The following is a 25,536-nucleotide window of genomic DNA, read 5'->3' on the forward strand; positions in this document are numbered from 1 at the left end:
AAAGTTTATGATTTTCGAAACAAAATACTTTTCTACAAAAATATTTTTAAATTAACGAAATTGAAACAATTTAATTTGACTTATGTAAACAATAGCTCTTACGACCCCTCCCTCCTCTCTAGTAGTGCACGCACAACTTAGAAATAATTTAGCGGAGTTCTTTCCTACACACAGTAAATTCTTGTTATTGCATTTGTGTGTATTGAGAGTACAAAAAAGTGATATTTATTATAACATCCACCCTTGGGTGAAGTGAGACACTTTTTTACGAGACATCGATACAACTTATTTCTCTTCAACATATTTTTTTCCGAAAATCTGTTTTAGTTGATAAAAAAAGTTCCACTATAAAAGTTGAGACGGCCGAAAAGTAAGTAAACTTATTTCTTTCGTTCTTTTTTTTTCTGAAAAAATCAAACTAGTAAAACGTATGGGCCCCTTTTTTTTTCAGTTGTTTCACATTTTTGGAGACTGCAATGAGATGTAAAGGATATACTTTATCGTAGGCGACGACTGTAACTCAGTTAAGACTGGTTTAATTAGAGGGTTTTTTTTTTTTTGACTTTGTGCTATATTTGAAATTGAATTGATTGAAAAAAAATTAGCACCTACTTTTCGTCATCGCAAAACATTGGGCTTAGAAATTTAAAGTTTTCTCTTGAAAGTAAGAATTAATGTGATCAATGCAAAAAAATAAATAAATAAAATAATAAAAATAAAAAAAATAAATAAATAACGAAAACACACAATGTTGATTTATAATTTCACTACAGACAATGTCATCAGCAGATTTGTTTAAAATAAGTTGTTCAATTTGCAATAATTTTTCTCTTTGCTACGTCATGGAGTTAGCTCAGTGCCGAAAAGTTTTGTCAAAGTTCGATAAGGAGTCAATTATTCATTTCTGACTCCGTACGTCGAGGCATTTCAAATTCAGTAATTAACTGGTACGCAGAAGCGAGGTACTTTTACAAATACAATATCAAACAAATACTTTTAAGAAACGTATTACATCATGAAAAAGGAAAATATTTAATTTTTTTTATAAATATAGTGAGAAAGTATTTTGAACCTATCTGTTAGTAAAAACCGTGTACAGGTTTGTCGGTTATTTCTCAAACAGCAATGCAATAGAGAATTGCTCTTAACATACCAAAACAAATAAAGAGGAAAATTAAAGCAAAGATTATTATACTTTTCAGGTGAGTCATTGCCCCGAAGTATTTTTAATACCCAAAAAAGAAATAAATTAATATATTAAATGAATGTAAATGAAAAAAAAAACATAAATAAATAAATGACTTTCAGAAGCGATGTTTCGATAAAAATAAAAGAGCAATTTTTGCAATGTTTAAAACGAAAGGCAATCTTTTATAGCTTCAAATTCGAAAAACAACTAAAAATAAACAATACAGTTAAATCAATGTTTTTCTTAGTCTTTTGTCTAATAAAATTAAGATTTTACACTTAAAACATAAGAAGGAGAAAAATAAATAAATAGTTATAGAATCCATCGCTAGTCACGTGGATCCTTTCACCCCTGTCTGCCAGCGCCCTCTTAACGATCTGAGAGGTAGTAAAAAGCCGGCAGTTTCCCATTCGGCCCCAGACAACGCATCAGCAGCCAACTGACAGTCAGGTTAAAACCACAGAATCTCGCAGTAAATTGAAGACGTTTTGGCACGCGTGCAAGAAGATGCGGAGGAGCTTATCACTTATTGAGCTATGCCATCTATTTTTCGAATGCTTTTCTCGCCGCAGTTACTCTCTCGGTCTTTAACTGAGGTTTAATTTTCTGAACTTTCTTTTTTTTCAAGTGTTTTCTGGCAATAATTGGTAACTTAAAATTGTTAAAAGAAATTGTATGCATTGCAGTTAAAAAGGAAAGATATTTTCTTACTCAATCTGAAGTCAATTGCAATAATTTGCTTAAGTTTGACCGAAAGCGTTTAGAATATTTTGCAACAAAAGAAGTAATTTATATATGAAAATTATTATTGAGATACTAAAATGTTTTCTATAAAAACAAAGCCTGGACTTTTATCCCACAGGTTAAACTAGGCAATTAACCTAGAGTAACTTAAATTTTTCACACTATAAGGACTCCGTTTTTACCACATATTTTTCAAACTGACTTTTAAAAAACTCGAAAGTATGACGACGATAACTGGAAATGGTTTAAATTTTGTCTTGTGCCTTCTGCGGCGGCCTGGATTGATATTCTTTTACATAGCCGTTACGGTCTTAGCAGTGCCTTTTTGTACATTTTTACTTATCACTTCTGGCCCAGGTAAGAGTTATTAAATTGTAGAATCTGTTATATATATTGTATAAGAAACATATATTTATATATTTCTGAAATTGTATTATGTTTTAACTGAATTTGTTTCATTCTAAGCCGTATTATTGCCATGTTTTATTATTTACATTATTTTTATGTCATTTAAGAACGCAGTAATAAAAATCATTAGGGATATTTTTAAGAAAACCATACTACCTTTATCTTTTTCCGAGCTCCAAGTATAGCAGTTTCACTGCAGAAAGAGACAATGTCTTTCAAGGCAATCCAGCTAGTTTTTTTTTTTGTCAAGTTTTTATTTACTTAAAATCTATGTACAATATTATTTCGCAACAGAACTTTAACAATAATCAAATTAAAAATAAAAAAGAAAAAAAAAGATGTCCGTGATAATTTGGATTTTTTAACTAACTTTTCATATCCATAAAATCGTTTTCAAAATTAAAACTTGAACTGTCGTAATAGAAATAGCAACCAGAAAAATAAAATATGAATTTTTTTCCAATAGATTCCCATTAGAATTGGTTCTTTTTAGAGATAACGAAATACTTTCTTTTTCTTGTTACAACTTAATTTAAAATGTTTATAGCTATTATCAAAAGAAGGCTGATAAAAAAAAATCTACTAATAGAACTATAGTGAAATCAAAAATATTCATTGATACATAATGTGAGTAAAATCGTCTTTTCAGCATTTAAAAACTTAAGCAAGCAAACTTTTAAGTATTCTAAAAAATGAAAAAAATACACTTGTTTACGCGTAATGTTAATTTTAATTTAAGAAAAAAAGTTTTTATTTGTGATCGTAGCCAATCTGTAAGCTAATCAACTTTCATATGGTGAGAAATCAAGATGGTTTAGTCGCCTGTAACCAGAACAAAAGAATCGAAAAATGTCTCTTGCTTATCCCGCTGTGTCTTATACTTTCAAAATTATCGATAATAAAAGCGATTGATAATACTTTGCGTGATTTTGTTCTGCAGCGAGGGTTCTTAACCTGGATTGCGCGACACCTTAGAAGGGTGTAGAAAACTTTTCAGGGAAGCATGAATGTTTGAAAGAAAAAATAAATAAATAAAATGAAAACTAAAGGTATTTTTCAAAAGTTTTCAGGTCACTTCAAAGTATTTTTGATATCATCGGCATTTGTTAGAGGTTTTCTAGCAGTGAAGTTTTTATCTAAATATATGTTTCGCTCTAGATTTTCAGTACTGGCATACATGTCGAGTCCAATGTCGAAAAAGGCATTGAAAGTGACCCGTAGTGTGATTTCTCACAGTTAAAATCAAATATTCAAAATCTTGTGAAGGATAATTTGCGTCAATGCTTCCATTAAAGAAAGGGACATGTATTACATATCAACCTCACCTTGATCCTAGTTACAGAAGTTAATTTAGTTTTTTTCTTCTCTAACTTCACTTTTTGGAATCAAAAAATCAATAAAGAGATGTGTAGATGCATTATATTTTAATCTTGTTGTACTACTTGCATTGATCATAAAAGGAATTGGGAGGCGGAGTGGGGGCATGATTTCACATTATTGTTCAAAAGGGTCGCATTGTCTCAAAGGTTGAGAACCTTTGTTCTATAAAATTCATACCGTTGTATTATGATACCTACAATATGAATAATGTAAAATAAAGTATTATAAAGTTAAATCGCTCAAATTTGCATTTTGCAATTTAAAGTTGTAATAATTTCTTTTATTTTCTGCATAATTTTACTAATTTATTTCTTCATTTTTTCCCAAATTAACCTTAAAACATTGCATTGAAGTTTTAAAATCAAACAAAATAATCCCTAATTGATTTATTATAATCAATTTATTATAAATTGATTATAATATACTTTAAAGCATATGTTTCATGTATATATCTAAAGAAAAGCTTGTGAAAGAGCTTGTTGTAACTTTGAATTTCTATTTAGAAAAGGTATGGGAATCAATGCTTAATGTAATTCGAAATCAAAGGCTCTTGCAGAAAAATCAATATTTGCATTCCAATTACTATGTTGTAAATGGAGGGAAAATATAAGAGTTATTAATACGATGAGAAAAAAGTTTGCGACGATCATTCGAATGGAACGTTTTCGTATGTATGCAATCTTTAGATAATGGAGTTGCTTCCTTCAGACAAAAGTACTATTTTAGTCACTGAAATTGATAGAATAAGCAAAAAAAAAAAAAGAAATAGCATGGAGTGAGATTTTTTTTTCCAACGCTTATTTTTTAATTAATTTTTAAAACTGTCCGAGTTTGAAAATATGGTGCGATCTTTATGACGTCCCAAATGATGTACTTTGGCGCATCTGACCACCGCGTTTTCATGTTATGATAATGAAAACTAAAATTTCGGAAAGAAAAATTAAAAATCGGATGAATATTTCATATACTAAAAGATTCATAGAAACAGAATTTGCAAGGCATTTGAGGATCATTACAGTATTAGTGTAACTAGAATTTCCCTTGGTAGAGGGTATTTTACTATAACAAGCCTGAATTTTCTCTTGAAGGAGGGAAGTTGAAAGAGCCCGTTAAGATATATTCATAACCGTACTAGGATTGGCACTATGGCTTCAAACCAACTATAGCATGTTCTTTCCTTTTTTTTTCCATTTTGCATTAATAACACTGTTAAAATTCATTTCAAAATTAGGAATTTTACTTTCGCACTTCATTTTATACTTTATTTGAACTAGTTTCTTGTTATAATGGATATTTTTTGCTGTAGTATATTTGAATGTATTGTTTTGAATCGGTATAGCGAAATTATTGCGAATGACCTGTAATTTTCATTAAGGACAACATATGCTTTGCATTTATTTCGAAGGATTATTGTTAGGGATGTAACTTTAAAATGTTTTTATTTATTATTAAATGTTTTGATATTTGTTAGTTCTTGCATTTACTTTTTTTTGTTGCGTAACGATTTAAAACTTAATGAAAACGGTTCTTCAACATGACCTTGAATCTTTGTTTTAGTTTTCTACCTTGTTCAGCTAAGTCAACTTAGAACGATCAAGGAGGAAAAGTCCATCTTGGTCTTTTTTAACTTAAACGTAAAAAGAAAGTGCTTAATCCATCGTAACAACGTTTCATAATTTACACTAAACATAACATACAGTATTTATTTATTTTTTTTAACTCCAATAGGTAAGAAAATATTGCGGCATTTTGTAAGTTCATCCGTTAAGTTGACTTGCGGTTTTTCATTACATGTATGGAATTTGTTTTAATTAAATGCACTTGCAATCTAAAATTTAATATTAGGATAATCTGATCTGTATGTTTATGTAATATCGTAAAATGTCTATTGTTTATATGAGAATGTCTTATACGTGTCCTATACGTTCCTGACTACTTGAACTAGCTGTAGCATAATTACCTAGTTTTTGACACTTATAATTTTACTGTAAAATATTCAAAAATTGATAGTATAACTATTGAGTCTGTATTTTAAAATAGCTAAACCAGTTTTACAGATACCATGAAATTTTGTTTTCAGAGCATTCATATGTAGATAATAACGCTCATGGGTTATATTTCTGGACATACAGAAATAGTGTGCGCAGAATTATGCTTTGGTGACTTGTTAAAAACCCTTACAAAGACGAAAAAAAAGTTTGTTATAAAAAGCTATTTAAAGGATTTTTTTTTTTTTTGAATAATTTCGAAGAATATCAGTTTTATGATAGTACAATAGTTCCATGTAAAAACTATTCTTCATGTAGAACTTATACCACACCACATAGGATGGCAATTTTTCGTAGTTTCAACTGCTGACTCCTGGTTATGAATTTCAAAACTTTTGAAACATTTAACACCAATGAATACAAAATTCGCACAATTTTCTGGTTGTATGTCTTTTTCTGTCATAGTCTTTAAGGAAAACAACCACGATAGGTAATCAGTTAGTAGCTGGCGGTTATTTAAAAGAAATTTCAGATGTTCTTAAACAATATTCAAAACTTTTGAAACATTTAACACCAATGAATACAAAATTCGCACAATTTTCTGGTTGTATGTCTTTTTCTGTCATAGTCTTTAAGGAAAACAACCACGATAGGTAATCAGTTAGTGGCTGGCGGTTATTTAAAAGAAATTTCAGATGTTCTTAAACAATATTCAGCTTTGTAACCGATTTGAAAAAAAAATATATCACGGCCCATATCTGATATGTTTTCATTGGAAAAAAATATATCACCACGAGAATAGTGGCAAAAGCTGTGTTTGATATTTTTTAAACATTTTTCTACTTAATCGGAACATTTTTAATTAATAACTCAAAACTCATGTTACATGCAGTATTTGATACACAGTTATGCCTATTAGAGAATTAATGAAAAATATCCTCTACGTTTTTCCCATAATAAAACTGATAAAGGAGGTCAAAAAAAAAAAAAAAATCATTTTGATCCTCCCTTTCTAATGAAAAGTAAAACGTACCCATGTCTCTATTTTACAGATATAATTAATTAACTTATTAAGCAATGATTAATATCATGTTAAAAACTAATTTAGTTCATTAACATTTTTGTGCTAATTTATATTTGAAAATTAAATAGGAGTTTTTTATTAAGCTAATTATGGTTTAAGGAAAATTTATTTTCTTTCAACGACAAGAAAAGCAAAACTAAAATGATATGTGTCTGCGTATTTTTACAATTAGTCAAATAGTACAAACGAAGAAGAATTAATGCACTGCATTATATATATTTTTATAAACAAGCATATAAATAAAATTAATTTATAACATAAAACAAACGACAAAAAATATTGATATTAGAAACGGAATCTAAATCTTCAGTTTTATGTTTTACGTGATTTTTTATCTTAGCAACTGAGGTATGGCACACAGTTTTACTGAATGTCAAAGAGCATTTGGATTTTTCACGTCCAAGAGCGTTTGGACATCTCGAAATGTGGTTTCTGTCGGAAAAACATTTTGCGATCGATTATTTGTCCCTACGTTTGGCTATTTGTTTAGATTCGAATAAAATATTTTTAAGCAATGTATAAGGAAAATTATTTGAAAAGTATTATAATTCTGCGGTGCTTTGAAGCATATTCCTGATTTCCTCTCTCTCTCTCTCTTTTTTTTTTTTTTTTGCAATAATTTTGAAATGTACTTTTCTGCACATAACAGTAAATATATTAAAGCTGGTTAATAATTTGTTAAGCTCTAAATAAAAGTAGTTGAAAGTGTAAAATTGCTACATCTAACTTCTAGTGTTTAACTTTTTCCGATATTTGTTTTATGCTCTGCTCTGCTATACATTAAAGAGTGTAGGTAACATATTTTCATTTTCATTTTTATTTTTTCCTTTAGTCAGAGGCATTTATAGCCACCGAGTGTCAATCGGGGTGGTATCTTATGGTGTTAACCCTTTCCACAGAAAAAATTATAATGCTTATAATAACATAAATTTCATTCAACTTTTAGGCCCGAGACGCACATGCAAGACTTACTTGTGCTGTAAGCACATTTAAATTTTACAAAGATATTGTCATAAGAAACAACAAGCGAAAATAATTTTAGACAAAACAAGCAAGTATAATGTTTTTTTCTTCTTTGCAGTAAGTCATCAAGCTTCCTTGAATATGGCAATATCGTGAACCACGTATAATGAGAGCACGTAGCGTAACACAAACGCGCAAAATTTCTTTAAAGCGCAGAACTCCCTCCACTCTGTCCCCTACTACAAACAATTGAGTCATTTAATTCTTAACTTTTAGAAAAATACATAAATTATTTTTTGAAATTAAAATTTTAGGATCTACAGGTAATTTGCTTCAACATTAACAGTAGTTATATTTCAGTAAACAACATTGTCTAAACATGCCATCTCTCAAAAAAGGTTTGACACTATGCCTCGCCGTTAGAGCAACAAGCAAAACAACTAAATATTTTTAAAAGCGATATGTCTTTTTTTACCCACAAAATATGTTTCCGCTCGATAAACTTTTTTTGAATTGGTGAAAATAATAGACGGGATTCAATACATTAAAATATAACAATAAAATGAGTAAAGAAGGTATTTTTTAAATCTTAATTCGTACATTTATCAGATCCCTCCTAGCACGTTGATTTCCCGCAGCTGCAAATTACGATGGTCAGTCAAAAAGTGACACGTCGGAGTCACTATGTAACACATATGTGACAGGGTGGCGTCAGATCAGGGAGATCAGGGAAAAGTCAGGGAACTTTATTAATCAGGGAAAAATCAGGGAAATATAAGGGAATTTTGAAAAAATAACAAAAAATCAGGGAAAATTGATTTCTTGAAGAATTTTTTTTTTTTTTTTGCTTTACAAAATTAAGTACTCTTAATTCCCTACGCATTTTCTGCCAATTATCTGTTCAAAAAAAAGTAAAATTAATGAGGTGCGATTATACACTGCCGCATATTTGTGCATCTTTTTTCCTCAACGTCAAAGTATTGAATCTTACTTATTAACCACAGGATGAACTTCCTAAGATTGCTTTTGTGTCTGTTAGGTTGTTTATTTTACCTAGCTTGAAATTTCCTTTTACTCTTTCAATGCTACGTAAAATAAACAACCATACAGGCAAAGAGGAAGCCTTAACTTAGAGGAATTATGCCTTAACTCCTTTGCCGTTATTCCATTGTCTCGAAGTAATTAGCGTACTGTAATCACGATTTCAAGAAGAAATCTTTGGTTTTTGAATTAATACTATAAAAGCTTAAAAGTAATTACTTCTTCGCATTTTTAATTTAATTGCTAAAATTTAACTTTCAATAAAAAAACTTCGTTTTTTGCCGTTATACTATTTGTTGTCACCGCAGATTATAAAGGTTTTCTTTTCTTCAGACTTTAGTGATTCTTTAATTTTATAACCAAGTTGTATTCTTCTTTTATATATTTTTAAATTAACAAATTGCTTCCCCCCCTTTTTTCCCCTTGCATTTCAAAGTTGTTTGTTACAAAACAATCTAAGATTTTTTCTCATTACATACTTTAATCATTTGAAATAGAGTTAACTTGTGTACTTTAGTAAATATCTTTATTTTTTTATTGCTAAAATGCTGTATTCATTCATTAAAACCTATGTTCTTGATTAGAGAAAAGCTCCCTACGAATGGTTGTCAAATGGTTTTATCTGTTTTGCATAAATATGTCAATTAATTATATAAGAATAACTACATTACTTCTATTCTTTCACTATTACTTGTTATTCTTGCAACAATTATTATACTGTTTGAAAACTTAGTTCAAAATAATTTCAATTACTTTTTAGTTCTATCATAAATACACATGTTTTTAAAAGTAATTTTAATAGTTTCTTAAAATTCTTATGCAAAGTCGTTTCTGAACGTAAAGTTTTTTTTTAATTTTCTATAATCTTTCAATTGTATAAAAATTTAATATACTGTTTTGTAGGTTGCCCCCCCCCCCGCCCCCAAAAAATTGTCTTGTTTTTTTAACCATTTTATTTAAAAAAGTAGCATCTGTTTAAAATATATCTTTAGTTCAACAAACATAACTTTTTTTCACAGTTCCTGTCGCCACCCTGTGTGACATGTTTCATGTGACTTCATTGTGGCGTGGCTGCAACAATAAAAATATGAACATGTGAAAGAGGTCACTTTATAGTTTTGTCACCGACTGCTACAAGTTGTTACAAACTGTTGATGACATTACTGTCTCGTTTGGTGACCATCACGTGACGGGGACTATCGCTGAGGCTTATGTCTTTCCGATCTTCAACTGTCCTTTCCATATCGACATTCCACGAAAATGGACAATTCTGAAACAAGGCGGAGTGGAAGCTCGATGTTTCGCGGTTATATTTTATTAACCTCGTTTAAATTTAACAAATATCCTCAGCTGCATACATGACAGATTTTTAGCGCATTTCAGTCCACTTCTTTTTAAGGGAATACATTTGGAACATATGCGCATTCAAGCAACCTAAACACTTTTTCGAAATAAAAGTCTTTGCAAAACGACTTTCTAAAAGTGTTTCCAATATGCACTGCGAATTTGTAATGTATTTTTAGTAGGCGTTTCAGGACCTAGAGCTGTCTAAAAGAGTTTCCACAAGCGTCTTTGAATCAGTTCAGGAAATGATCATTGTACACTACTAACATAAAATTAATGCGATTTTACTGTTTTGTTACAATTGACTAAAATGACCACAAGCAATTATCCGGTTACACACACACACACACACACACACACACACACACACACACACACACACACACATATATATATATATATATATATATATATATATATATATATATATATATATATATATATATATATATATATATATATATATATATATATATATATATATATATATATATATATATATATATATATATATATATATATATATATATATATATATACATACAATATTTATAGCCATGTAACATTTTGAAATGCGGGGATTTGACGTTTTTAGTACAATTCTAAATTTAGAATGAACTGCGCAACCGTTAAACATAAAGTCCTTTCGAAGGTAATTTTCCCTTTTTTTATGTACTGTAATCAGCTTTACTTTTGAAACTTAAACTGGGATGCACATAAAAGTAAAACTTTGGATCACGTCTTCGTTAAAATTATTTTTATCGAAATTCTGCATATTTTAAAAGCTTTTCCAAGAGTTCGAAGTATCTCATCTAAAATTCAACAGCTCGTTCAGAGAATAAGAGCTCTTCATCACAGGGCATTTTAAATCAGTTTCTATTGAACATAAATTTTTAAAAGAACATTAGTTGATGAAGTTTTATAAAAGATTTTTTCTTTAGAATGTGCTTCAGAGGAAACAAGGAAGAAGAAGTGAGGAAACAAACTTTTGCTTTAAGCAAATGCAAATGATTGTTGCTACTAAACAAGAAATATTGATGTTAACGATACAGCGAATTGCACAAACTACTAGTTTTTGTTTTAAATTAATTAAAGTTATCTGCATTTGAAGTTTTAAATGGAAAAATAAAAAATCACCCCTGCCCGCAATTAACAATGGGAGAGGTTTAAGATTCTTAGTCATTACAATATGTTCCATAAAATATATATTTTTTTTTATATCACTAAGCAAATTAGTAAATATTTGTAGTGTGTATATCTTACTTTTAATAAGCAAAAGGGCACATAGTCTGAACTGGATAAATAAGAATTTAAATCAATGCTATCCAAATAAACGTAGTAGTTCAAGTTAAGAATAGTTGTTTTGTGCGATCTTCCGTTCTTGGAATGTATTTTTTTTTTGTTATTATGGTGATGAGATCATTTCTCTGATTTCATATCTGATTCTAGTGTAGTTCTTAGGCAAAAATGTCTTCTCGGTAATTGTCCCTTGATTTATTGCTGAAAGCGGGGTTATTGAGTTATCGAAGTGATTTAAGACTTGCATTTTTTTAAAGGCATGATAACGCCTATTTTATCTGCTGTATATTTATGATTATTTGTATAAATATCTGAATATATTTTTTCATTGCAAAAACATTTACAAATACACCAAACATAATTTTTTAGTCCGTATTAATGACACATAAATGTTTTAATTTAGAGCATTTTTTTAAATACACTGAATCATCATTTAAATCTTCCGCTTATTGAAAAAATGAGCAAATTAATTTTATGATTCAAAGAAAATGAAAAAAAAAACATTCATTGAGTTTTAAAGTTGTTATGCTTCATATTTTTGGAATTTGAAGAAATATTTTTATAAGTCTATCTGAAATATTTTATAATTTTCTTTTTCTTAATATCAATTAAGAATTTTCGCAAGGCTACGTACCTAAATCTTGAACTTAAATCTTGAAACAAATATTAAAAAGAGAAATTTTTCTTCATTAAAAATAATAGATATTGTCTAAGATTAAAATGGTATTTTTTTTCTGTCTTAGTAATAATTTGCTTTAAAAAGGGGCAGAAACAATAAAGGATGCGTCTTTTTTATGTGTAAATAATCAATAACTTGGGTTTAATTATTTTAATTCAATCTTCTCTAACTTCATAAAAAATTAAAGAAAAATAACTTCAAGTGTTTTTGTGATGGATAAAAATTGTTAAAAGAATAACTTTGAATTGGTTGGATCAAGAAATTGTTTTTTTGCAATTGCTCTATGTACTAAATGCTTTCCGATAACGTTTATTTAAAGCAAATACCGATATTTAGATCATCGGTTTTAGTATTTATACGGAAATTTGTTCCCTTTAGATTTGTAAGTACTGAGAATTATGAAGAGCTCAAAACTAGACCTAAAAGTTCTTCAAATCAAATAATGAAACTGAGAATGCGGTGTTCAAGCCACATTTTTTCAGAAACAGCACAAGGCGAACAAATCCTGGAGGACCGCAAATCCACAACTCAAAGCTCTACTTTTGTATTTTTTTCATTAAATATTTAATTATTATTTTTTTTTTTTGGCTTTATTAGCGATAATTTTACGATTCATAAAGCTTTCTTTACTGATTTCATCTTCAGAAAACTTAACATTACATAAACTAATGAATTTGTGCCTTATAAACAATATATTTTATTATATAACGCAGTATAAATCATTAAAAACTGTTCGATGTAAAAAAAATGGTTGCATGCATTATAATTTGGTTGTACCAAAAAAAAAAAGGAAAGTCAAAAGAAGAAAACGTCCTTGTGTAAGATACACCAGTTGGGATAATTATTTTTATTTAAATACTATTTCTTATATTTTTTAGTATAGGTATTTACCAATTTTGTATAGATATATAAAACTTATTGAAGCAAAATCGAAACTTAACTGTCTGCAAAAATAAAAATATATTTCCAGTTCCGAAGTTTAAAAATACGCCACAAATAAGTTTAATGCGAAAAGTTTATCCCGGAAATGATTTGAGACGCAGCAAGCATTCGGAAAGTAGTTTTATGACCTTAGTCTTTATTTTTGCAAATTTTATGAGTCTGGTCATCGACAGGATCATAAAGGGTTCAGATTTATGCCCCAACTTCCTTCTCTAAAGTTTTTCCCTCGTCTTTCTACCGTAATTTATATTTCGGAAACTTTAGTCTCTACATTTTTATGTTTTTCAAAAATTTTAACGTGGAAATAAATAAATCCAATGTACGTACTAATTTGGAGAAGAGCTTGTATTTTTAAGATAACAAGTATTGTGCTGACTTTTACGCAGAACAGGTACTCCATTAAGTTTTCGAGATAACAGCTACTGCATTAAATTACGGCATTCTTTTTCTTACTTTCTTCCAGTTATTTCTCTCAGAACTTTTTGCATCATGTTCTATTAAAAAAAAAAATACTACCAGACATTTTTAGAATTAAACATCTTTTTTACAATTTACGAGAGTGAAATTTTTATTACATCCGTTAGAGAGTTAAACTGACTCCAGAAATCACATTTACTATTTCTTAATTCAATAAACTAGTCGACCCGTGCGGAACTCCGCACTGTGCTTAAAATCGTTTCATAAGGCATTTCGCTCTTTAAAAATTTCAAAGAACAAAAAAGTAAGCGCAGAAGAGAGGGCATGTAATTTAAAGACATCAGTAAAAAACCTCGTTAAATACAAGGTGATAATTTGATCATCGCTCACCTTTTGGTCGTACATATTTTCAATGCAAATATAAATATCATTTAAAGTGGCTGAGTAGTGACTCGTGAAAAAGCAATAATTGTGCATGTGAAAAAACAGGTTGTAGCAAATTCAGTCCTGCCCATGTGAGCATCTGACAGCAAAAAAAGCAACATTAAAGTGATATTTATTGGCACGGATTCGAATTGGCGCCATTCTGATTAACAGCCCGACACCCCCAACAAACCTAGCAATTGCGCTTTCCTTTTCGAAAGCTATTCATTGAAGGAATGCGTAGTAAAAAACAGCAAAAAAGCTTTTTGACAAAATAATAATAATAATAAGATCATGCTTCTATATTTCGTCATTAACCAGTAGGATACGATTTAAAATTATTTGTAAAGCATGGAATTTGATTAAAGAATGACGAAGATCTCACGTAGCGATTGAAATAAACATTCTAGAGAAGTAATAAATTAGATTGAAAATAAGTGTTTTTATCTTTGAACATTGAACTATTTCACATAGAAGGTTGCTTTAACCGTTACGGCTTAAATGCCCGCACATGTTTCTCTTTTAATCGAACACGTAAAATTTAAATCCAAAACCAGTTGATCTGAGTCCGTTTTTTAAGTGTAATTTGTAAAGGTGTTGATTTTTTTTTTTTTTTTTTTTTTTGCGAATAAAAATAGTTTTATTAATGCAACAATAAGAAAGATAAATCGTAATAGATTGTCGTCTGCGTATTTCTCGTGATTTTAATTGTATGGAAATGATCGGAAATATTATCTCAATGATTTAAAATTTTTAACTGTTGCCATTTTATGTTTGTTAATAAATAAAATATTTGTAATTAATTCACAGTAAGGTTTTTAAAGTAACTTTCAATTTTCGCTCTTTGTTTTGTTTTTACAATAATTCAGACATTGGGATGGTCGTCAAGTTTTTGCATGTGTAATTTTGTTTTTGTTAGGAATATTGCTTCCTCGTTAAGCATGGGGAGGGATCAGAAAAAGGAAAAATATAGAAGAAAGTTTCGTGATGGCCACAACATACTAGTTGTTAAAGGCAATAAAATTATATATATACGAAAGCGTAGGTTATTTCCAAAAATTTAAATAATAACACATAGAAACATTGAATATTTAACGTACTGTTACAACGTTAAATTGCATAAATTTGCAAGGAACTGGAGACATGTATTTCGGGGTTTTAAGTAGACCCCTTTTAAATGCATAAAAAGTAAGCTTATTAAAAAATATACGTCACTTTTGTTAGATACATCTAACAAAAGTGATGAAGCGGAACAACAAAATTTAGCATGTTAGCAAACAGCTTAAAAACTGAAAGTAAGAGATATATCGAACATCCTATGAGAAACCTTTTTATCCATTACATAAACCAATAGGAATTCAAACAATGATCAAAAACTGTTTTAGAACTTCGCTAGAAGGAATTTGATTGACAAAAGATAACATCGATAAAAATAAGGCAAAAAAAAAAAAGGAAAAAAAAAACCGACCATTTTAACAACTGTGAACTGGTAAAAAAGAAAAAAAAAAGAAAAGAAATCAGGAAATAACTTTGGGACATGAGCAAACACAATTCAAAAGTCCAGATTTCGCACACCATTAAGCCACGATCCATTTCGTTTGGTCTCTACCACCCGTTAACAAAAAGACAAGTTTGCTACAGGTATCAAATGAAGTCCCGACGCTTTAGATAGAATGTATTTTCATACTATAAATAGTGGATGAGTATTTACGAAACGTGGCGCGGCTTTACTGTGTACAAAACTTGGATTCCTTAAACTAATTTTGTACTGAATAAAAAGGGGGAGGAGGGGATGCTTGGAAATTAAATGTTGTTGATTAGCAGTCTGGTGTCCTCAAATGTTTGAAAAAGACTTAAAAAGTTATTAATTTAAGCTAGAATCCACGTCAGTTCAACAAGGGCTGTAACATGATGGTCTCGAAATTTTTGAATTTTTTAATTTTTTAATGTTAAAATTCATAAAAAATTAAGAAATACGTTTTTTTCCCCAGAAAAATTCCTAGGTCGAGATACAGGCCGCCAAAGATGGTGGTCCTGTCATGATTTCTCACTTGGTATTTTCGTCAAAATCAAAACTCCCCATTTTATTCATCTTATGAAACTTAGGGAGAACAAGATGGCATTGCGCTTAACCATTCTTTTGGTGCTACGCTGAAAGGTAGCGTGGGGAAATACAGCGAATCGGCTGGAGACCTCGTTCTAGTTTTCATAAAAAATGAAACTCCTGTATAAAGTAGTGATTAAAAATGAAAACTTCGTTATATAACTTAATTAAAAGTGTTTTTTGGCCAATTGTTGCGATTTTTTTTTTAAATTTTTTTATTTTTCAGGGTTCTGCAACTACGTAGAGTTCCTCAAAAATCCTCATTTTTTGAAATGCCTCTAAAATATGTTTAACGAAAAAGCGTAAGCTCTCCTTTTTTGGGAACCTAGTGCTCAGTGGTACTAATAAACTGTAAAAAAATGAAAATTTTTGAAATTGACAAGTTTGAGAAAAATCAAAAACATTATTTTAAACTTTTTTTTTTCAAAAGACTGTAGGAAAAAAAAACTAAAGCACACATTTCAAAATGTTGCATATGTTTTTAATCAAAAAAAAATTATAAAACAAACTGAAACAAAATATATTCTACCGTTCCTGAGATAATGTACTTTAAAGATTTTGACAAAAATCCCAAGTGAGCAATCATGACAGGACCGCCATCTTTGGCGGCCTGTGTCTCGGCCCAGGAATTTTTTTTGGGGGAAAAAAACCGTATTTCTTTTTTTGAGCAATCACAATTTCTTATTGCTTTCATTTGACTGTCCTTGACGTTACGATTCCTTTTTCAGCTTGGACCAGGGCTGCAGCACCACCGTCCATCGGCGGCGGCGCGGCTGGTCCTGAGCACTGTCCACCGGAATCCACTTTTGCTGGGCGGTGGCGTCCATGTCCTACACACGCATGCTCATATACACTCCCCTACGTGCGCACGCCTTTACACACATACACACGCTTACGTGCACACACGTAAGCCTACACACACAACTATACACGAGTAACCACCCAGGAGGAGGGACATGCTTGGGGGGGGGAGCCGTTTCTAGAAACAATAACTCTAATCAGTAGGGCCTTGTCGCAACTCGTGATTGCGAAAAACATAATTTGAATTCAAGGTTTCGAAATTCAAATTAGAATTACTTGGGGGAAGTAGGTCACAGATTTTACTTTTTTTTTTGTGAATTTTAACATACGTTAAATCAAAAAAAAAAATACGAGACGTTCTTATTACAACCCTTGTTGAATTGATATGGATTCTACCTTAAATATTTTTCACTAAAGTATTGAAATTTAGCAGCAAACAATATTGTTGACCTTAATGTAGTGATTAATTTAGGACGGAGGGGAAAAATGTCATGACATATAACTAAGCTATGTTCTTTTTTAAAAAAGAGCTGCCAATGGTACTTACTACTTTTTAGTTTTTTTTTTTTTATAATTAAAACGTTGCTCAGTATAAAAACATTTATCTTGAAGGAAAAAAAAAACATTTATGATCTCTATGAACTATTTCAACAGGATTTCGTTGAATATTCCAGAAAGCTTTTGCAAAGCATTTCGCTTTGTGCGCCCATAAAAAAATCTAAACATAAAAAGCGGCTGCATGCTTTTGCATCTGATTGTGAGTAAAAAAGTACTTTAGGGAGACATACAAATAAATAAAACTGCAAATATGGCAGAGATAAGTTTTATGGGAGGAACTTCGCTGCAGAAAATGATTTTGGGCATAACACACACAGGAAACGCTCGTTTATGACTTTTCTGCCTTTACTTCTGTAATATTTGTGACAATCCTCTAGCGGAATGAGTCATAAAGTACCTCGATTTATGTTTGAAATTTTTATTTAAGCACACTTTTAGTTCTCCCTGTTCACCCTCCTTTTTTTTCAATCTCTCGCATAATTTTTACACAACCTACTGATGATCTTCTTTGTAGCAGCTTGTTCATCGTTTTTTAGGGAAAAACTATATATTAAATTTACAGATAGTGAGCTGTTGTTTAATTCCGTACATTAACTTTTGAATGACATGTTTTTTCATTCACATAGCATGTATGTATTGAACAGCAGAACGTATTGATTATGCACGTATTTATATAGGGGAATGTAGGGCAAAGTGAAATAATGGAGAAAAAAGTGAAATGGTGAAATATTTGATCTGCTTTTGGGCTAGATCAGCTATCTGGAAATTATTTAAATATGTGGTAGCAAGTGTAGTCTATTCCATTCAGGGAAAAATACCGCCGAAGATCCAAGCCTATGATAATACCGGCAATTTAAAAAAAATGATATTTATATTTTAATATTTTGTTGTAATAAAAAATTATTTTTGTTATTGTTAAATGAAAAAGCTCTTGCTATTAATATTTTAAATTGTAATTAAAACCTTCCATTATTCGGTGCAGTATTTATTTAGTTGCTATTAAACTTGTTTGTACTTTAAATATTTTGCACGGTTAGTCACGTACACGCGGGGAAAAGTGGATGAGGTATACTGAAATAGTTTTTGTTGTTCACTTACTCAATCATTTACTAAATCACTTAGGTATTCATTTACTACTAATTCATTTGCATTCCTTCATTTAGTAGTTCACTTATTAATTCATCCATTCACTTTGTTTCTTACTTATTCACTCTTTTACTCTCTCATTTATTTTAAATTATTAATATTATGTTAATTAACTTATTTATTTATTTATTAATTCAGTATCTTTTCATTTATTCATTTAACCTTATTACTGATTCATTTGATCAAAAATCGTTTTTATAATTGAACAAAAAATATTTAGTTAAAAAATGTTTTATTTCTTAATTTGCCCCATAAAAAAAACCCGAAAATTTTCCACTTTTTTTGAAAGCACAAATTAGTTGCCAAAACTGAAAAAAAAAAACGCTGTTTCAATGCAAATTTTACTGTATCTACTTCATGTAGTTTATTAATGTACGATAATTTTCAAAACAAATTTCCATTTTGCTTATTTTGATAAAGCTTAGTCATCTTAACTCTTTCACTTTGCTCCACACTCCACTATATTTGCCTAATTAGACTAACTTTTTTATACTTTCTTCATCAAATAACTCAATTTCAAGTAATACGTACCAAATATTATAACGTACGAAAGTTGATAAAATAAGTTTGAACCAAAATACAATAATCACGTCAAGCATACGGTGCTACTTTCGAAAAACTCAAGTATTGGTTACTGGCGGTAACACTGTGAACTTGATTTTTCTGAAGTTCTATAAACTTACCATCTTATCAAAAGCAAAATGTCCTAGATCATTAAAGTATCTAAAAACTACGAAGTTTAATACATTTATAACACCTTGAATAATATTTAGACGCGTTGAATGTCTCACTGATAGCGTAGCAACGTCTAATAGCTCAAATTGCAGACCTATACGTTTTTAAGGAAACTTAGCAAGGTTGAACAAGAAAGAAATTCGAAAAGAATCATTGTTAAATTTTTGTAAACATTTCTTTATGCTTGGATAAGATGTCTTATGGTAAATCGAAAGGAAAAGAGTCATACAGTCGCAGTTGTTTTTCAAATTCTATGGCAGTTCTCCAATTTTTCAAAAAATATCATGTGAGAAGGATATAAAAATTAATTTTTGTCCTCATTTTCAAATATAATGACACCATTCATTGAGAGCAATCTAGGATATCAAAAAAACTTCCTCCAAACTAAAAAAGGTAATAAAATAACATTTTTACTTCAGTTCTCACGAATATTTTTAAGTAGATTAATTTTTTTACTGCACTTTAAAAATGAATTCTTTGTTCGTTTTTTCCTTTTTCGGGATTCTTTTTGTCATTTTTCCCCCATTGTACTCAATGTAAAGATTGCAGAAATGTTTCACTAGGAAGAGAATAAAGGGAGACATTATGCTCTTTTACATTTTTATTCCTTTTTAGAAAGAGACATTTTGGTGATGGACCTCCTACTTTTTCCTCCGCTTTCTATAGTTTAGATATCTGATATACTAATTTAAAGGCGAGTCGTTTCGCACGTACACTGCCTGCGTGTGTGTTACCGAGAAAGTCCGAAATATGGCTAGATGTGGACATTAGCCGGTGAATATCGACATTCACATAGCAAAGACATCGGGAAAAGACCAAATATTCCCAGTGAATGACTGGTGAAGGTCAACATTATCTAATTTCTGTTTCTAACATTAACATAAATTTATCTTAAAACTCAAAAACAAATTAATACTTCTATAGCTGTGTAAAAAGGATACGATAAATTTCTGTAACGATCCTTTCGTGAAACATAAAAAGTTTTCCTCAATATTTCCTTTAAATTTTTGAAGTAGCATAAAGACATGTAATTTCCTTCATTGCGAGTTTTAATCATTTACTGAACACATACAATCATACTCTCAGTTCAGGTATCTCATTAAGTATTTCAGCAAAATGAAAAAAAAAAGGCAAAATAAAAAATCTCCAAAAAATTAGTTTTTAATATTTCTGTTTAGAAATTATGCTTTCAAATATATTTTGCTTTCATTTCAAGAAGAGCAGCTTTTTTGCGGCCGATGAATATGCTAAAGTAACATTAATTAATACACCTTGCCAAAAAAAGCGCTTTAAGTGTAAAAGAAACATATCGTTAATGATACTTCATCTATATTATATTATTACAAGAAATTTCATTTAAAAGAAAGTCAAGTGCAGTTTTTTTGCGGAAGAAACTAATGACGTTTTTTTGAGAGCGAAAATGAGGGAAGCATTAAAAAAAACATATTGTTACAAATCCTTTAAATTTTGAAAGATGGAAGAATTTACTTTTAAGAGCTTTACGTAAAATCGGTCCTTGCTATATTCTAGATTATTTTTTTTTGTAACTGATACTTTACGAAGACGGTACTACATTACAGTTTTTTCTTCCTTTTCGACATGAGAACTTTTTTTTTTTAATTTTTCAAAACCATATTGTTGTAGAAGGTATGTCACACAATCACGAATTTTTGCAAATAAACAAATAAATTGATCTCACTCGCGCGATGTGTAGTTTTAAAGTTGTTTCATAAATAATGCTTTTAAAAGGATTTTCTTTTATTTTCTCTAGAGGAGGGGGAGCTATTTATTACATTTTAGGGAAAAAACTGCTTACCAAGATTGAAACGTTCGAAAAGGTTCGACAGTTTAAGTCTTAGTCAATAAATGCACCTTTTCTGGCAAAAAGAAACATGTTATTAAAAACCAGCTGGTTTTACAAACACACGGAACTAGATCCAGTTTAGACATAAAAAATGATTTAATGGAACTCATTAATGCCTATTTTTTGGAAAATACGAGAGCTTTGAGGTTGCACGGATTACCTTTTTTCAATGCACAAACTCTTTAGCCTTTTCCTATACATGATCAGAAGACGGTTTTATTTTAAGGGAGTGTAATATTTAATGTTACATTTTAATAAACCTCTATCTTCAACAAAACTAGTATGGTGTGGCCATCACGACACTTTCTTCTATATTTTTCATTTTTTCTGATCCCTCCCCATGCTTGACGAGGAAGCAATATTTCTAACAAAAACAAAATTACACATGCAAAAACTTGACGACCATCCCAATGTCTGAATTATTGTAAAAACAAAACAGAGCGAAAATTAAAAGTTACTTTAAAAGCCTTACTTGAATTAATTACAAATATTTTATTTATTAACAAACATAAGATGGCAACAGTTAACAATTTTAAATCATTGAGATAATATTTCCGATCAGTTCCATACAATTAAAATCACGAGAAATACGCAGACGACAATCTATTACGATTTATCTTTCTTATTGTTACATTAATAAAACTATTTTTATTCGCAAAAAAAAAGAAAAAAAAAATCAACACCTCTTGGAGCGATTGGAGTTAAAATTGAACCAAAGCCTGTTTACGTATGGATTCACATATATTCCAAATTTCAACCAGAACGAATCATTACTTCTTGAGATAGGGCACTCGCAATGGAAAAAAAGAACGGGCGATTGCGCTACCCCCTTTTTAGCTGTTGACACCAAAATAAAATCAGATCTTATACCCACTAAGGGCTACTTGTCAAAATTTTTTTGTTTGATTCCGTTTGTTATTTCTTGAGATACAGCAGTCACAATCGACGACAAAAAACGTTCTATAACTCAACCCTCGTTTGAGCTATTGACACCAAAATTGAATCAGCACCTGCTTCTGTTAGGGGCTCTAGATGGACCAAATTTTGTTTGATTCCGCCAGTTACTTCCTGAGGAATAGCAAGCACGCGTAACTCAAAAAACGTCCCATTTCTCCACCCCCCTTGGAGGAATTCGCGCCAAAACCCAATGGGCACAAGTTCACATAGGGGCACATATGTGTACCAAATTTCGTTCAATTTCATGAGGTAGTTTTTGCTGTAGAGCGGCCACAAAAAACTGGTCACACACAGACGTGACACACATACACACAGACAGACAGACATTTTCAGAAAAATAGTCGAAATGAACTCAGCACACCTCAAAACGTTAGAATCCTTCGGAATTCGAAAATTTGCACGAATCCAATACTTTCTTCTATATATTAGATATAGAGGAAAATTATATTTTGTTGACAGATGAGAGTTTAGATAGGTATGCAGTAGGTCAACCTTAAGGTATAACTTAACAACCGCATTTTTACTTTCTTCTAAATCTAATAAATAGAAGAAAGTATTGGATTAGTGCAAATTTTCGAATTTCGAATTTTGACGGATTCGAACGTTTTGAGGTGTGCTGAGTTCATTTCGACTATTTTTTGAAATATAATGAATTTATTAATTATATAATTTCATAACAGTAATAAAATGAAATAGTGATATATAAAGATAGTTTGTTGCTTCTAATTTTCAACGTTTTTTACTACGTTTAAACGAGTGTAAATAAATCTTTACTAATAATAAAGCTGAAAGTCTGTGTCTCTGGATCCCTGTACGCGCATAGCGCCTAGACAGTTCGGCCGGTTTTAATAAAATTTGGCACTAAATTGATTCGTAGCATAGGGATGAGCATTGAAAACCTAGAAGCGTTTAAAAAAATCAATTTTGTTCTTTTTCTACTTTAATTTTAAGCCCATTTTACCGAGCTAAGTAACATGGCATGAACGAGTAAATTACTATAACATGGACGAATAAATTACCATAACATGGACGAACAAATCAACATAGCATATTGGCTAGAAATTCATCACTCATTATTTGTAAACATGCAGGCGAACCAAATGACCTTTTAATTTTCTACTACGGGCAAAACCGTGCGAATACCGCTAGTAATTATGTAAAGTACATTTTACAAATACATTTAAAGAGTATGATTTGGATCCGAATATTTTTGGACTTTGAAATGCGAATTTTCAACAGACACCATTCTCTTGAACATAAGTGGAACAAAACACGAGCGCATTATCTTAATTGGTGAAGTTTACGAATTTGGCCGAAGCGATAAATTGTACCAGGGATACGTAATTGCCTTTAGATTTAAAACCAGATTGCAGTCTAAATTAATGAGGATATTCATATTTTACTGTAATGTGCGGTGATTAAAACAGATTTGAGTTATCTAAGCGGAAATCTGCTTTATGGACAACCATATTACAGTCCTTGTTTAGATATGTAGATTGATGTGTTCAAAATCATTTATAAGGTGCTCAGCATTTCCATTTATTATCATTTCCAAAAATGTTTCCTTTCTAGAAAGTAATTCTATTTCTGAAACTAATTATTTTGGTTATAATTTGGTTTTAAAATACATTTTGAAGAGCAATATTATTTTTCTTTAATCTAAAAATAGATACTTTTTTGAATGATGAATACACATAAGATGGCCGAGTATAAAAAAGGGGGATATGCAAACAATTAAACTATTAGAAAATCTGTACTATAATAATATAAAGCTGTAGCGTTTGTTTGTTCGAACGCGTAATCTCAGGAACTACTGGTTCGAATTGAATTTTTTTTTGTGTTGAACAGTAAATTCATTGAGGAAGCTATAGGCTATATCAAATCATGCTATGACTAATAGGAGTGCAGCAGTAATAAAACATGTAATGAAAACGGGAAAATTTATATTATAATATAAAATGCTTGGAATGCAGAACATGCGTAGCCACGGTGACTCGGCCTGAAAATGCGGGCTTCGTGATCCAATGGGCGTATGTTCGAGTCAGCCGTGAGGCAAATCTCGAGGGTACTTTTCAAAGAAAATCCTAAACAATGAAAAAATTGATTTGAAAAAAAATATATACATACTTGTCTTAGATTTCTTATAATAACGCTGAAGACTTTGTTTGAACGAAATAATCTCAAGAACTGGTTCGAATTGAACAAATTTTTTTGTGTTGAGTAGTCCATTTACTGAGGAATGCTATAGGTTTTTTTTTTTTTTTAAATCAGATTTGTTTAGTTCTATGAATTCTTAAAAGATGGCGGGATAAGTTTAGTTCTACAAATTCCTAATAATAGGTGGGGTAAGTTACCTCTTCGAGAGGGCGCTGGCTGACAGTGTCAAAAGCTTCGAGGCACTGTGCTCATCCTACGCTATTGTGAAAAGATTTTTGAATGTATTTTTTTTTTCGATATTCAGGTCTATGATTTGATTTTGTAAAATTTTTCCATTAGGTTTTGTTTTCCTTATTTCTTCAGCGTTTTTTTTTTGTTTTTATAGTTGAAGATAGTTACTTACCTAAGTAAATAATTTGATTTGTCGTATTATTCAATTGTGATTGTTTTCTATAACGTTTTTATTATAGCATTGTTTACTTGGCAAAACACTTTAATTTGCACAGAAGAAAAACATCTTCACTCGCTAAAGAGCAGGGCTACGGTAACGTGGGTGCTTGGCGCGTTAAGTGATGAATTATAAAGTTGAAGGATTATTTTAAGTTTTAAAGCTGTTGTTAATATTTTTATGGGTTTTGGCTAATAGTTTTAAATTCCAAAGAGACTTTAATTGGTCTTTTGAAAATGTGTGTATGCATTTTAGTTGAAGAAAAATGATCATTTTACGTCAGAAGGGGGGGGGGGACTTGATTATTTTTAAAAGGACTTCTTTTAACTTCTTAGCACGGGCATCGCCGTGCGGGTACTGCTAGTTAATTATAAACAAGACTATAAGAACCATAGAAACTTACTGATTAATTTGTTGTTATATACATACTAGAAAATCGCCCGTCAAGATATAACGGGTGAAAATTGCTTCTGCATTTCCATGAAGCAAATTGCCTGTTTGGTGGAATAAAGAATTATAAAATGTACATACTAATAGAATTTACTCCTAACTATAGTTGAACTTTATTTAACGATAAGTGAAATTTTAACCCTAACTCCGGTGGATTAACCCTAAATTCCGGTAGGAAGCGTTCATCGTTAACAACTTTTTGATTTATTCATTTTCCTAAAATGAGTCTTACCAGCAAAACAGTTAAGTGACCGAATCCAGTTCTGCCTTGTCAAAATAAAGCATTTCCCGGTATGCAAAACCTTACCAAAAAAATTATCAAATTATCAGTCCCTGCCGCGAGTTTCATTGTTGATGATGTCCGGAGAGTTACCCGATTATTGGCTGTTATATATATATATATATATATATATAT

The 25,536-nt window shown here is 30.4% G+C and overlaps 1 protein-coding gene across 1 annotated transcript in view; it reads left to right on the forward strand.

Annotated features, from left to right (window-relative positions):
* The first annotated feature begins 2,154 nt into the window (after nt 1-2,154).
* LOC129216586 (alpha-1,3-mannosyl-glycoprotein 4-beta-N-acetylglucosaminyltransferase A-like) overlaps nt 2,155-25,536 on the forward strand; it is a 105,345-nt gene continuing 81,963 nt past the window's right edge. The window contains exon 1 of the mRNA XM_054850801.1: nt 2,155-2,290. Within this exon, the coding sequence (XP_054706776.1) occupies nt 2,155-2,290 (136 nt within the window). The remainder of the gene's footprint in view (nt 2,291-25,536) is intronic.

Source organism: Uloborus diversus, chromosome 2 (assembly GCF_026930045.1).
Source record: "Uloborus diversus isolate 005 chromosome 2, Udiv.v.3.1, whole genome shotgun sequence".
NCBI lineage: Eukaryota > Metazoa > Arthropoda > Arachnida > Araneae > Uloboridae > Uloborus > Uloborus diversus.